This window comes from Electrona antarctica (genome assembly GCF_951216825.1).
Source record: "Electrona antarctica genome assembly, chromosome: 17".
NCBI classification, from domain to species: Eukaryota; Metazoa; Chordata; class Actinopteri; order Myctophiformes; family Myctophidae; genus Electrona; species Electrona antarctica.
In genome coordinates, this window is record NC_136798.1 from 28,023,811 (window position 1) to 28,038,361 (window position 14,551).

Consider the following 14,551-nt stretch of genomic DNA (forward strand, 5'->3'; position numbering starts at 1 on the left):
TGAGGATAGAATTCTGGATGAGCAGGACATGTGCAGCATTTTGTACAAAACGGGCCACTCCTGAAAACTTTGGAAGGCAATCTTAGCCAATCAGTGTACAATTGGGTCTTATGATCAAAATGAGAACATTATAATGGTGTGTAAAAAAGAAAGACAATCAAAGATTTGCCAGACCAAGTCTTTGCCACGGACACATTTGTCCATGTACAGACATATATTGATGACTCTGCTCTTAACACATTAAGACCTGATCCCTATTCTATAAATGTCTTCTAAACAGTTTATAGAAAAGCTGAAATGTTTCTGTGAGTGGTTCCCAACAGACTCGTCTTGATCACATGACTACAGAGATCATGTGTACCGATTTGAGGCATTTTGTTCCAAAAATGTGTTTTGCAAAAATCAACCTGTTGGTGGCGCTATAACAGGCCAATGTGAAAAGGGTGGGATATATTCCTCAGCCTAGTAAGAAAATGTGTGAAAGATTTCACGTAAATTGCATGCTGCGTTCATGATTTGAGGCTATTGTTCAAAACGGGGCAATCTTGCAAACTGTGAAAGCCAATTATAGGCAATTAGGATGGAATATGAAATATCAGACAGATCCGACTTGAGCACATAACCATAGAGATACTGTGTAACGATTTGTGAGATTTGTGGACAGAATCTGGAGGAGTAATATAAAAAATGTGTTTTACAAAAGTCGGCCTCCTGGTGGCGCTATAAAAGGCAGATGCGGAAAATGCAGGTAAAAGGTTTGTCCTTGGCCTCTAGGGAGTGTGCATGCAACGTTTCACGCAGATCGGTGCAGTTTTAGGTAAAAAATGTGAAAAGCTGCCTCATGGTGGCGCTATAACAGGCCGTTCTGGAAAATGTGGGGCAGAGGTTCATCGTTGGCATCCAGGGAGTGTGTGTGCAAAGTTTGGCATCGACCGGGTTAACGGTGCCGGAGATTAGCTGTTCACAGACGGACGGAAGGACGGACACACGGACGGAGTGCAAAACATACTCTCTCCCCATGCCTTCGGCCTGGTGGAGACAATCGTTCATATAAACATTAAAAAGAAAAGGAGACAGTATTCCTCCCTGTCAGACACCATTGGTCACATGAAAGGGAGCAGACATTGACTTCCCCCATTTTACACTCCAGTCCACTTGCCAGAATGTGAACCCAGGCATGGTGTGTACACCAAAGTTTTATGTTAGAAATGTTGAGTATGGGTCCCCAGCATGTAGAAACTGCTGGATGCTAACTTGCATAATGAGAATTTTTCATAATTGGCATAATATGTGACCATACCATTAACAACCTATAAGGAAAAAATAATCTACATTTAATCATGCTTTTAGTAGCATGTGATGTGTCAAACTAGGGGGTTTTCATGATGCTGAATCCATTCCAAGCATTAGTTTTGCACAAAAAATGCTCCTTGGGCTAAAAAACGTCCATAGCCGCCAGCACATTTGGACAGACAGTGGCTATGGCCATTTTTATCCCAATTTTTTTGCAAAACTAATGCTTCACGTTCAAGACCATGAAGCTCTTGAATGTGATCATTCCACCCTGGCTTAGCATTTAATTATTTTGTTTGTGGAGAGGCTTGCTGTAAATACAGAGAGACTTCATACAGGGAAGATAATGCATAACAGTGATGCACATTCCTGCATTTCATGTGCCCGACACAATAAGTGCATCTTTTGGTACCTTAATATTACCCAGTAGGATATCGGAAGAAACATTCACATATTTATCCAGATCTTTCTTGGTCATTTTATACCAGTTTCACACACATCAGGATTGGTTGTTGGAAGAATGGAAGATTGTATGTTTTCAAATACCGGTAGGTTATTGGGATTATTTAATTTCTTTACAATGTTTCCACTGTACACTATCCTGACTACCATGAAAGAGGATAACTCGATCTTGCATGATACACTGATGGTAAACACAAACATACTCATTCTATATCTGGACTTTAAAATGTAATATCAAACCACAATATATCACATGCCGCCAAAACAGCTTCTTTTTATGCTATACAGCGAGCCAAGTGTCCAGCCGTCCATCACAACACTATGCATCCTGATAGGCTAGCAACTGTCAGTCAGTGTTCGAGTGACAAATTGAATGAATGTGTGATAATGCCTTCTTGCCTTGGAGCATTCATCAATGTAGTCCTCCCAAGGGAACGATAGGAAGAGCTAGGAATTACTGTATGCAGAGAAAAAGCAAAACAGAGTCAGTCAATGTGATTGATAGCAGCAAACTCAAGCGAACTAAAAGTTTATTCCATTACAAAATTCTTGACTCAAAACATAATACGTTTACGAAGGCAAGGACAGCACTCAATGGGAATGGTCCCACACACGTTCTTGTACATTCAAAAAACGTTATTTACCAAACAATATGTTAGTCCTTAGACCTTCATCAGGAGTCACTCAGGACAAACATACAGAGCACAATAACCACGACACATTTTAAGGTGCCGTGTCATACATCCTACGGATCATTATTCCGACTCACCACATTACTAACCCTGTTCCTAACCGTAACCGCACGCGGAAGCCATGATGTCGGAGTTATGGGCAGTCCCCGTTTTAAAAGCTACACTCACACAATGTGTAGTTGTCAGTCATTCTGCCCATTGGTTGTATATAATTTGAAAATGCAATCAAAAAGATTAACAAGTCTTTGCAATCGCTAGATGTATAAATGCAGCACAGATAAGTAAGTCACTAGCTTGCATCAATGATTATGAACAGAAGAGCTAAAACTCTTCCATATCAATTAATCATCCGACCAGGTCTCTAAGAGAAGGAGATGACATTTAGTGGACCCAGTACTAATAATAAAAGGACAATCAGCCAAACAAGAATAAAAACAAGGATAAATCCTTTAGACCCGTTATAGAGGGTATGCGCATGCATAAAGTGAATATATATATATATATATATATATATATATATATATATATATCTGGCGCGTGGAAGGACTAGGCTCTGTGGGTTGACTCCTGACCGGGCCCCTCCTACGTCTCACCAGGTCCACTCCTGCTCTCACCAGGCCCAGGACCTGTGCGTTGCACCAGATTCCCAGTACCAGGCACTGCATTCAGGAGTGGTGGACTATAATGGCCCTCCTAAAGGCCTCACCAAGGTTTGTTGGGCTTCCTCCTCACGGAGGACACACATATAGATATTATACCAACTTGAAACGTACCTTCGTTACGTCACCATCAACAGCCAATAAGGGACCACTATGCTTACATACATACATACATACATACACGCTGCATACACACACACACACACACACACACACACACACACACACACACACACACACACACACACATACAGACATACCGAGCCGATCAAGAATGGTGGTCCCTTATTGGCCGGTGGACAACACCGACATACGGTGGACAACACCGACATACCCAGCATCGCAGTACTTGCGCACTCTGCTTGCGCAAGTAAATATATAAAATATGGATGATTATATAAATATTCTGTCTGCAAAGATCTTAAAATATCAATATCAATAGAAGTGTAGTTTGTTTTTGTTTTATTTTCACTTTATTCAACCTTATTTTGCAAGTCAAACAGAGGCATCTCTTTTATGTGTGAAAGCCCTCAACTCAGTGTTTGTTCTACCTGTCATCCAGGTCAAGCCTAATTCATAACTTGTGCACAATAAACCATAAATTGGCCCTTAGACAGGCCTGTTTGCTCTGTGATTTCTTGCTGTCCATTTGTATGAGCCAGGCGTGTTGTGTCCTGTGATCTATTGTCCTGTGAGCCTGTTTGTCATGCACTAAGTGACTGCAGCACCTAAACCAAGTAAGATAGAGAGACACTAATACCTGCTTGTCATGGCCCCTAATTGGATATGAAATGCAGAATTGACCTCAACCTTGTTTTTTTTATTATCAATTTTTTGTCTATACAATACGTAATTTGTCTTGTCCTTATTGCCAACTCACGTTTCCAGTCTAATCTCTTTTACATATTTGTGCCTTGTCTGTCTGTCTCATAATGTATCATCATTCTGCAGTCAACCCCACCCCCTTCCTGTGATAATAGGTTCAGCTCAGAGAAGCAGCATGAAGTGCACCCATAACAAATGTAGGAAGATTAAATCTCATCATTAGTGTAGCGCGTGGGATTGATGGGCTCCTGCCGCCGTAGCCCCCACCGGCAAAGTATGAATTACAAAACCCCTAGAATTCTTGACAGTTTTATGGTAACACAAGATCACCACTGCAATCTGGGCTACAGAATGGCCATCCATTTCACAGGTGAGGTGATAGCTGAGTAATATGCTAGGCTGACACTCTCTAGTTCCTTGTTATGTGACTCAGCCGCTGCTGTATATTATCAAGCACTCTCTCTGTTTTGAACCGACAGGTTCAGGGGAATAGTCCTATCTGGTCCGTCTGGATTTACCATGGTCGTAAAAGCATGTTTATTATTAGAGCCTGAATTACAGGTAGTTGCAGTGCTGTATCCTGTGGAGATAATTACTTGGATGGGGGCTAGCTTTGGCATTTATTAGAACCATCGACAGCCAAAAGGATACTTAAAAAGCACTGCTGGCCTGGATGACATTGTAACTTAGTAACTCAGTTACTCTTGTAATACGGTAATATTAGGCCTACTGTTTTGTCGATTGCCTGCCTGTCCTGGGCAAAACTCGGGCACCGTCCCACCATTTGATTTCAAACTTTGCATGTATGTCGCAGATGACCGTGTGCAGCCAATAAATTGGTTGGACCAACATTCAGGTCAAAAAGACATTTTATTTTCCCTGTGATGTTATTGGCAGACGCTTTGCCCCCCCCCCCACCCCCCCCAACGGGGTAGAGCCATTGGGCTCTATTTTTTCCATGCTAAACCCCTAAACCCCTAGACCCATATATGGGCTTGGTTCCCCATCCATCCTTCCTTTTCGATGTCTCCCTTTTGACTGATACCTGTCCATTTTCCCCATCCATCCTTCCTTTTCGATGTCTCCTTTTTGACATCACACCCTGCACACTCAATATACGCTCCATATATGGCCAGTGCGTCGCTTCTCGCCCCCAGGCGTCTTACTGGTAATAATAATAAAACTTTATTTGTATAGCAATGGTGACACCACGTTAATGACAGATAGCTGGCAACAGTGACAAGGCAGGCAGAAACTCATCCTCAACATTTATGGCGTGATCACTGATTGATGAATAATTATTGGTATTATCAGGCATGCATAAACATACTGGATGAAGAAGGCTTGTTCCACAGTGTGAAGATATCACCTAGTATCCTGCACAGGTCTGGAGCGTGTGGTTTCTATCCTTAACGCAGACCGTTGTACATAACACCATGCGGAGACCTCACTGTCCATGACATGACAAGATTAACCCATTCAGGCCTGACGTCGAAATTTAAAAAAAAAAGTTTTCTAAATCATGACAATTTTCGGAAAGATTTGAGGCACATTTTAACGATTTTTCAAAAATAGCAGATCTACAAGTTCATAGCGCGCCACTCGGTGGCGCGCTATGAGCTTGTAGATCTGCTATTTTTCAATAGCTAAATTATAACATAATGTTTAAAACACCAAAAGGGGTTCCCGCCCAAAATGGGTTAATGGTTAATGTGGTTAAACGCTAACGTGACATGGATGCGTTCCAGGTCTCAATGGGTTAAACAGCGGCACTGCCGCGCCTGCCAGTCCCGACTCCCGAAAATGCTCTCGCATAATTGCACAAGCTCAGCCTACTGTAGGTCTGGTGATCTGGACCTGCAATTTATCTGAATGACTGTTAAAGGCAAGCACTTATTTAATTAGGTGAACGATTAAGCACCTAACTTAGCCTATAATATCGTTGCAAACAGGCAGGCTATATGCATGTCTTTGTCACTTGGAAATAAAATAGGCATGCGTGTCCATTCATGCCAATCTAAATGTTATTTTATCACAGGGATTAGGCGTGTCATCTCCCACTGCTGTCCGCGGTCAAAATCATCTTGCATCGCACATATGCGCTTGCATGTTTTTACAGAGCGAGTAAAGCTAAAGTTTGATTAAGCATCTAATTTAAAATGTTATATTGTTTTTAATTGCGCGGTTTTAATTGCTTGTAGCCTACAGTTATATCCCACCAATTTCATATTACATATCGTTGCTGTAGGCTATGCCTTTACAAAATATATACTATTTTTCACACTTTATTTATTAGTTGCTCCTCCGCTTGTCTACGACAGAAAAACGGGTGCAGACAAAGTCATCGACAGCTCCCGACCTGACGTGAATTTTGGCCTGGCGTAAGTCCAATTTCAAAGTACCGCTGGAATGATAAATGCCGAAAATTGCGGCGATTCCGGCGTATGCCCATTTTGGGGCGTACGCCGCGTTGATAAATGAGGGCCTGTATCTTTGTGTAGGACAAAAATACTGATTTGCTCGTCCACATATGACGTAAATTCTCCATTCATTGTCAATAGGAATTTAATCTTTGTGTAGGACAAAATAGCCGATTTGCTCGTCCATTCATTGTCAATGGGAATTTAATGTTTGTGTAAGACGAAAATCTACACTAATAGCTGAATGTAGGAGGGGCTAGCGACCCTCAAAAATTACACGTGTGAAGTGAGGGGCGCTCTTATCATCATACATCGCATTACGTGCTCAGCCAATCAAATAATTTCCGTGGTACACACAGACACACAAAGCTGGGCATACGAGGGGGCTAGAAACCCTCACAAATGTCTGTCTGTCCGTCCGCAGGTCTGTGGAGGAACCAAATCTCAGTGCGTTGGGGCTATAGGCATTGGCTTCCCTGACTGACCAACCACACCCATCAGCTTCACGGATTGGCTGAGCTTTGTGTCACATTTGTACCACTGCAACAATGTAAGTGCAATCCTGGGTTGCCTCAATAGGAATATTGTCCAATCAGAAGAGGGCATGACATTATTGACATACAAGTATACACATATTGTGATGTCTATGGACATTTTCACAATATTAAATTAAAGGTCCCTGCACACAGAACGCGTTTTTCGGATTTTTAGCTGCGTTTCTCCATCGGTTTTCCGAAAAACGCGTCCAGTGTGCAACCACCTTAAGTGTCCAGTACATTTTTGTTTGTCAACCTGTTGATATTTAGAACAGAATCATATAACATAAGATAATATCAATATCAACATCATCGTGTCTTGTTCTTCCAGAAATAAGGTTAAATATAGCTTAAAGCAGCTATAGGACGAGGTCAAGCCCAAAAAGAAAAATAGCTATATGCAATATACACAATGAGCTATATAAACATTGATTAAATTCACTGCTGAACGTTATGGCGTTGATAGACTGGAGATGACATCAGCTATTTTTGTTACGCTGATTGGCTGAAGGGGTTGTCTGTAGTCTCGTAACCAGAGTCCAGACTCAATTTGCATGAATGGAAATGCTTTCAAGGGCTTGACCCCTAATTAGTAATACTGCTCCAATGCGACACTGCCGGCGTTAAATGTCCCCGGAAATACATTTTTGGTTGTGGTGATGTCATGATGATTCTGTGAATTTGTCTATAGGGTTTCATTTGTTAAGTTACAGTAATTATCCAATTATCATGTGTGTCATAGCCATTTTGTGCAGGTCAAAAACATTACTTTCATTGAACAAGTCTCATTGACCTTTATTACCGTTGTGTTTCCCATTGCTTCTGTTAAATTGTTGAGGCCAAAAAACAGGTTATTGGCATTGTTTAAGATTAATCAAGTGATGATGGATATCAAGAGCCTTTTTAAGGCTTACCACCACGCTTAATGAGAGCCTTGAGGCCTTAATCATACCGTTGGGGAATAAATAGAATTCATACAAGGAGGAAAATAAGACATTGATGTAGAGTGGCATACAGTTGGGTGCCACCGATATTGTCCCTTATCATTTGACCTCAAAATTTAAAAAAATCCTTCTAAATCCTCCAGTTTTCTGAAATAAATATTTTCACGATTTTTCAAAAATAGCAGACCTACAAGCTCGTAGCACGCCACTCGGTGGCGCGCTATGAGCTTGTAGATCTGCTATTTTTCAATAGCTAAATTATAACATAATCTTTAAAACACCAAAAGGGGTTCCCGCCCAAAATGGGTTAACTGTCCTTTTGCGCAGATCACGCAAACCTCAGCAAAAAGAAAAGGACAATATCGATGGCCTCCAACTGTATGCTTTTGATGTGTGCTAGTCTCAAATCTAGATGTGTTTGCATACCGGAGTGATCTAAGTGGTTTAGACATAGGCGCTCTGCTACTATAGCTCATCCGTAGGGAGTCACTGAAACACAGGGTGTCATGTGGAATTAACGGTGTCCTTGAGAGGACAGAGGTCTCGATTTTGCCTAGAGCAGTGAATACTATGCTTAGCTGAGGATTCCTTTTGTTTTCAGGGCAATAGAATATTCATGCCACACGGAACTCCCTCCAATTTACAATTCTCACAGATGAGAAACACAGTGGAGGGCTGTAATCTCAAAGCAATATGTAGGAACACAGCCGGGGGCATTGAGACTTGCTTCTGCCTGCCATAGAGAAGGAATATAGAAATGGTACAAGTGTGGGTCTGAATTCTGGGATGTTCCATAGTATCATAGTAGCAGCCCAAGTAGCAGCTGATGAATGAAAGGGACAAAATCCCTTTCGTTTGGATTTTTTAAGCTTATCCTTAAAGAATGGGCACTAACAGACAGTTGGATTGACGGTTGAAGAGTTTGCTAGTAATTTTATTTTTGTACAGCTCACTGAAAATCTCTGATCATAAAAATGCTAATTGTTTGACAGCCCTAATATCAATCAATCTTTATTTCAGACTTGGTCCATAACAATCAACAATACAGGGGACAACACAACAGAAAATAAAAACGGCAACAAAAATTTGCATATCTCTACCAAGTGGAGCAAGTTTATCCAGTTTGCCGAAATCAGGTTGAATCAACTCTGAAGATACTTGCCTCTGCTTTTGATATCCCCCTCATTCATTTATATGTCCGGTGGGGAATTAAATACATGCATTTCCTTTTGGGAAACTGATATGTTTGATATTCATGTTTTGTAATATCGCAATTTAACAATTATTAATATTGTATAAAGACAAAAGAAACGATCCGGGCACTCAAGGTTAAAATGAGGAGGAAAGCCTTTATTAAATTAAAAAGGCAACTGCCAACATGTTTCGACCTAACCGGTCTTCATCAGGGCAAGAATTAATATTGTATGTTAACCAAATTATTGTTAACCTGTTATGTTAATCCTAGCTTCAGTATTTTGGCCAAATTTTAAAATAGTAATAAAACATAGCACATCTACAAGCTCTCAATACGTTCCATCACAAAGCAATGCGAGCTAGTAGATCGGCTGTTTTGGATAGTGGTGAAGAAAATGCCCCACCCCTCTTTGTTTTGTTTTGTTGAAATGCAGGTCAAATTGATATAGGCCTACTAATACAAATGTACAAGAATGTGTGCAGAAGCTTTTTGGCAACTCTTGTCATTTCTTGTCATTTAGACAATAGACTACAGGCTATTACTGTAGGCTACATTTAACCTTCTATAACTGTGAGCACTTGAGGAGCATTACAAACTGTATGCCTGTGCAGGAAAGTGTAGTGAATGACTTGTAATGGATTGGTCTAGAAGTGTATCATGAGGAAGTTAATCAAATTAAGTGCAAAATTAAGTTTAAGAGAACGTTAGACAGCAACATTTGTGTTCTGAAATTGCCTCGTGGCTCAGGCGATTTAATCTGGCCTCGGACTAAAGCCTCTGATGAGACCTTTTTATGAAACAATAACACCTAACATTTCCTATTTGCTGAAATGGTTTGGGAACCCCTGATTTACTCATGGGCAATGTTGCATATGTTGCATTACTAGACTAAAACTAGAGTCTGATGGTAACGTGTTCTACAGAGGACTCAAACTATGGTTGAAATCAAATCAACTGTGTTCACATGTATAGCTTCTGACTGGTTATTAGAATGATTATGTTTACTTTTGTATTAGAGATTATGTAATGGATTTTGTAATTGTGCTGTAAATATTATTAGAATGTATAATCTTTTGTACTTGATTGGGTGTTTTTTAAACTATAGTGTCCCTGTAGTTTTTAGAAAAGTCTCCTGTGGACAAGTGGTGAAAATTAGCACATGTGCTAACACACTGTAAATGATGCATCTACTAATTGTACAACTGTGCAATGAGCAATGTGATTGTTATGTCCATATCAAATAAATAAACATAAACATACTATATCGATCGATCGATAGATAGATAGATAGATAGATATATATATAGATATGTGTGTACATTGCTACATGTATAGCAACAACTAACGAGACACAGAGGTGGCTCCCGGATTGAAAGGTATAGGTTACGGGTCTAAAGGGGTTAAGCACTATTGTACTTTGTCATATTGAGAAATAGTAGACTGAGCTATTATCTTTTATTATATATGTTTCAGCTTTTGGGTTGGGGTTAAAACATGTTGCCTTTAATGACATGCTTAGAAGGATGTCAGGTTAAAAAGTGGTTAATATTTAACTATGTCTATGTTGTGAAATCCTATCTTGTGAGATTGATGAGGTGTCTGTTTTGGCCTTAGAGTTATATAGGCTATAAGGTTTTGGCCCATCGGTCACTAGGTGTATTCATAGCATGCCCCATGCCACCTGGTCTGTAATTATTGGTTCAGGTGATGGCTGTTGAGAAGGCACTATGGTAGCAGCAGTCAACCATGGCTGCTGACAGCTGCCACTGATGTCCTGTCAGTGACAACCACTACTTGTTCCCCTTTTTTTGCTCGGCTGGCTCCAGCTCATTTTGCTTCACCCGCCAGTGTCCTTCAGCAGTCACTCGTGCCACCATTAACTTTAGCACATTAAGCCTAATTTATACTCCGTAGTTCGACAATGTCACTTGTCAAACAAATTTACAAGCTCACAACACGTCGTGATAGCTTGTAAATCAGTTCTCTGACAGCAGTCATATTTTATTTCCTCTTCATTTTATTACTATGTTTTACTTGCAGTGGTACCTGTCAAACCTTCAGGCAGACATGGAGCAATTGCATAGGGCTTACACAATGGAGAACCACCTCTTTTTCATGTTGTGTTTAGTTGAGTTGATCTAAGACAAACATTATTCACAAGTAAGACGCGCGAACGCGGGAAGCGAACGCAGCTCGTAAATTGCAAAAACAACAATTAGAATAAATTACGTAATTTTTTAAGTTTTTTTTTAAGTTTTTCCTTTTTAAGTTTTTTTTTTAAGTTAAGTTTTTTTTAAGTTAAGTTTTGTGTGTGTGTGTGCGTGTAATTTTGTAAGGTTTTTTTTAAGTTCTCTTTTTTTTGTTTTTTAAGAAAAAATTTTAAGTTAAGTTTTTTTTAAGTTTTTCCTTTTAATGTTTTTCCTTTTTAAGTTTTTTTTTTAAGTTAAGTTTTTTTTTAAGTTAAGTTTTTTTTAAGTTTTGTGTGTGTGTGCGTGTGTGTGTGCGTGCATGTGTGTGTGTGTTTTTGTGTGTGATACAGCTGCGCCCTCTGGTGGTGGGCGGGTGGTGTTACAGCGTGACAGACACAGACATGATCTGCTGGGTCTCATAGTAAATGCTCACTGCGTTCGCAATCACTGCGTTCGCAATTATGTTTTGATGTTACAACTTGTCTCCCCAAATAGTCAAATGCTGTCTTTTCTTTCTTTTTTTTTGCTTTTTCTGGTCAAATGCTATCTTGTTATTATTATTCATAATCATATTCATATAAAATTATTGTTATTTTTAAATTATCAACTTATTCTATGCTTGTACAATTCTAATTAGCAGCCTACAGTATAATACGATACAAAAGCAATGGTGGATTTCACTGTCTGGCACTGGGTGATTTGTTTGGCTATTTTTTATTATTTTTTTACCAATAGTTTACTAAACTACAGAAGAACACATGGGCACAAGCCATCGCTTCTATTGGATTGAATAATGGAACAGTTCTATGTCTGCAATGGTGTATAGCCTATTCCTGTGAAATGGTTGAATGTAAAGTGGCAACTATCACTATCCTTTTCACTTGTGAAAATAGCAGATTTACTACATATCTGCTGTTTTCACTATTGTGGATTTATTTTTTAATTGTTTTTACTTTTCTGGAAAAAAACATATTTTGTTTAATTATTTTAAATTCTTTTGAACATTTTTTCCTAAAATTATAGGCCTACATGCCCAAAATAGGAACACTGGCTTGAAAGATTGAAATGGTTTCACAGTTGAATGGAAAGTCTGGGCATAGCTCTATCTCTCAATTTTACTGTCTAAGTAACTAATTTACTAGGTTGAAGTGGCTTATTGTTGGATGTCCACCCCTTTACAATGAACTAGATCCCTGGGAGATGGAATACAGTCTAATGAAACAAAAAACACATTAAAAAAGACCCCCAGAAAGATAACTTACAACTATATATTTTCACCATACTTGTGTTCCATAATATCTATCTGCCCATTCCATTGTGTCTGTTACAGAATGACCTCTGACCCTTGAGAGAACACCGTCTCCCTGAGAGGCAGGGGTTTTGCCTCTGCCCAGGTATGGAGTTGGAGAGGTACCCTGGGGACGGTGCTGCAGGTCCCAACAACATCACAAACTGCACGGGAACTCCAAACAGCACCCTGAGAGTGGACAAGTTCACAGACACAGTGCCAGTAGTGGTTGTGGTGCTGCTGGGTCTCCTCGCCCTCTTCACGGCGCTGATCAACGGGGCCGTCATCACCGCCATTTGCACCACCAAGAAGCTCCACCTTCCCGCCAACTACCTCATCTGCTCCCTGGCTGTCACAGACTTTCTGGTTGCGGTCCTGGTGATGCCGATCAGTATCCTTTACATCGCTATGGAGTCGTGGGCCCTGGGCCAAGTGGTGTGCGAGATGTGGCTGAGTGTGGACATGACCTGCTGCACCTGCTCCATCCTCCACTTGTGTGTGATAGCCCTGGACCGGTACTGGGCTATTACCAAAGCCATCGAGTACACGCGAAAGAGGTCAGCCGGACGGGCGGCCGGCATGATCGGCATGGTCTGGCTGATCTCGATTCTCATATCTCTGCCTCCTTTGTTCTGGAGGGAAAGGCCCAGCGGATTGAATCAGTGCATCATACACCACGACCACTTGGGCTACACTATATATTCTACATTCGGGGCCTTTTACATCCCAATGATAATCATCCTTCTCTTGTATTACCGGATTTACAATGCTGCAAAAACGCTGTACCAAAAACGTGGTTCTTCCAGGCACCTCAGTAGCAGGAGTATCTGTAGAGAGAATTCCACAGATCGTTGCCATGTGGCACAGACGTTTTGTGTGTCAGATTTGTCCACCTCAGAGCCCAGCCTGGGTACCGACAAACTAAATGTTACCATTCGCATCCCCTCCTTTGAAACAGAGACGGACAATGCTGATGAAAAGAACCAGATATGTACCTCACGTGAGAGGAAGGCAGCACGAATCCTTGGCCTCATCCTTGGGGCTTTTATTGCCTGCTGGCTGCCTTTCTTCATGAAGGAACTATTAATGGGGTTACAGGTTTTAAATCCTTCCCCGCTTGTCTCTGACTTTCTAACGTGGCTGGGCTATGTCAATTCTCTCATAAACCCTTTGTTGTATACCAGCTTTAATGACGATTTCAAGATTGCCTTTAAACGACTACTCAAGAGAAAGGAGCATGCATAGACCTGGGATTATTATTTTAAAAGTAAATTATGCATTTATATAGCACCTTTATCCAAGGCGCTTTACATAGATTGTGCATTACATTCACCCATTCACACACCGATTGTAGAGGAAACCATGCAAGGCACCAATTAACCTGCACATCGGGAACAATTAGGGGTTCAACATTATTCCACCAATGGAATGTATACAAGAAAATAGTAACCTATGTAATAGTGCAGTAGCCTACTTTATGATGTGTGATATGCTGTGTGATATGCTTTTGCAAATAAAAAGTGTAAGATGTATTGCTTGTTTATCACCACAGTGTTCTTGAATTAAACATGGAATTTATTTTTCAACAGTCGTTCCTGTGAGAGCATATCAATTGTGTTGTGATAAGGTACTGTAAATAGAAAATAAATACATCATAATGATACATACATAAAATAAAAAGTAAATAGCCCTAGTGAAAGACCATTATTTTAACAGCTCAACTAATCATCATCATTACTTTTAGGGACATAAGTTTCAGTCAATCTGGGAAATTTGAACAATCTTAAGTAATTCATTTAACGTGTGATTTTTTATTTTTTATTTTGTGTGTACATCTTCCCAGTGAAAATATATAATATACAAGCTCTGTGAGCTTTTAGATATTTAACTAAAACAGCGATTTTGCTATTTCTGGAAGAAGAAAAAAACCTTTGACAATTTTTACTTATGTTTCAAATATCTTTAGTGTGAAGCACATGAGAAAACATACTTACAATTCCCACATTCATGAAGTGAGTATATTTTCTTTTTTTCCAAAAACAAACACA

At 40.1% G+C, this 14,551-nt stretch overlaps 1 protein-coding gene across 1 annotated transcript in view; it reads left to right on the plus strand.

Annotated features, from left to right (window-relative positions):
* The window catches only part of htr1e (5-hydroxytryptamine receptor 1E), a 56,835-nt gene extending 42,968 nt beyond the window's left edge, over positions 1-13,867 (plus strand). Inside the window, exon 2 of the mRNA XM_079527130.1 lies at positions 12,546-13,867. Within this exon, the coding sequence (XP_079383256.1) occupies positions 12,612-13,748 (1,137 nt within the window). The 5' untranslated portion in view covers positions 12,546-12,611 and the 3' untranslated portion in view covers positions 13,749-13,867. The remainder of the gene's footprint in view (positions 1-12,545) is intronic.
* Positions 13,868-14,551: the final 684 nt, after the last annotated feature.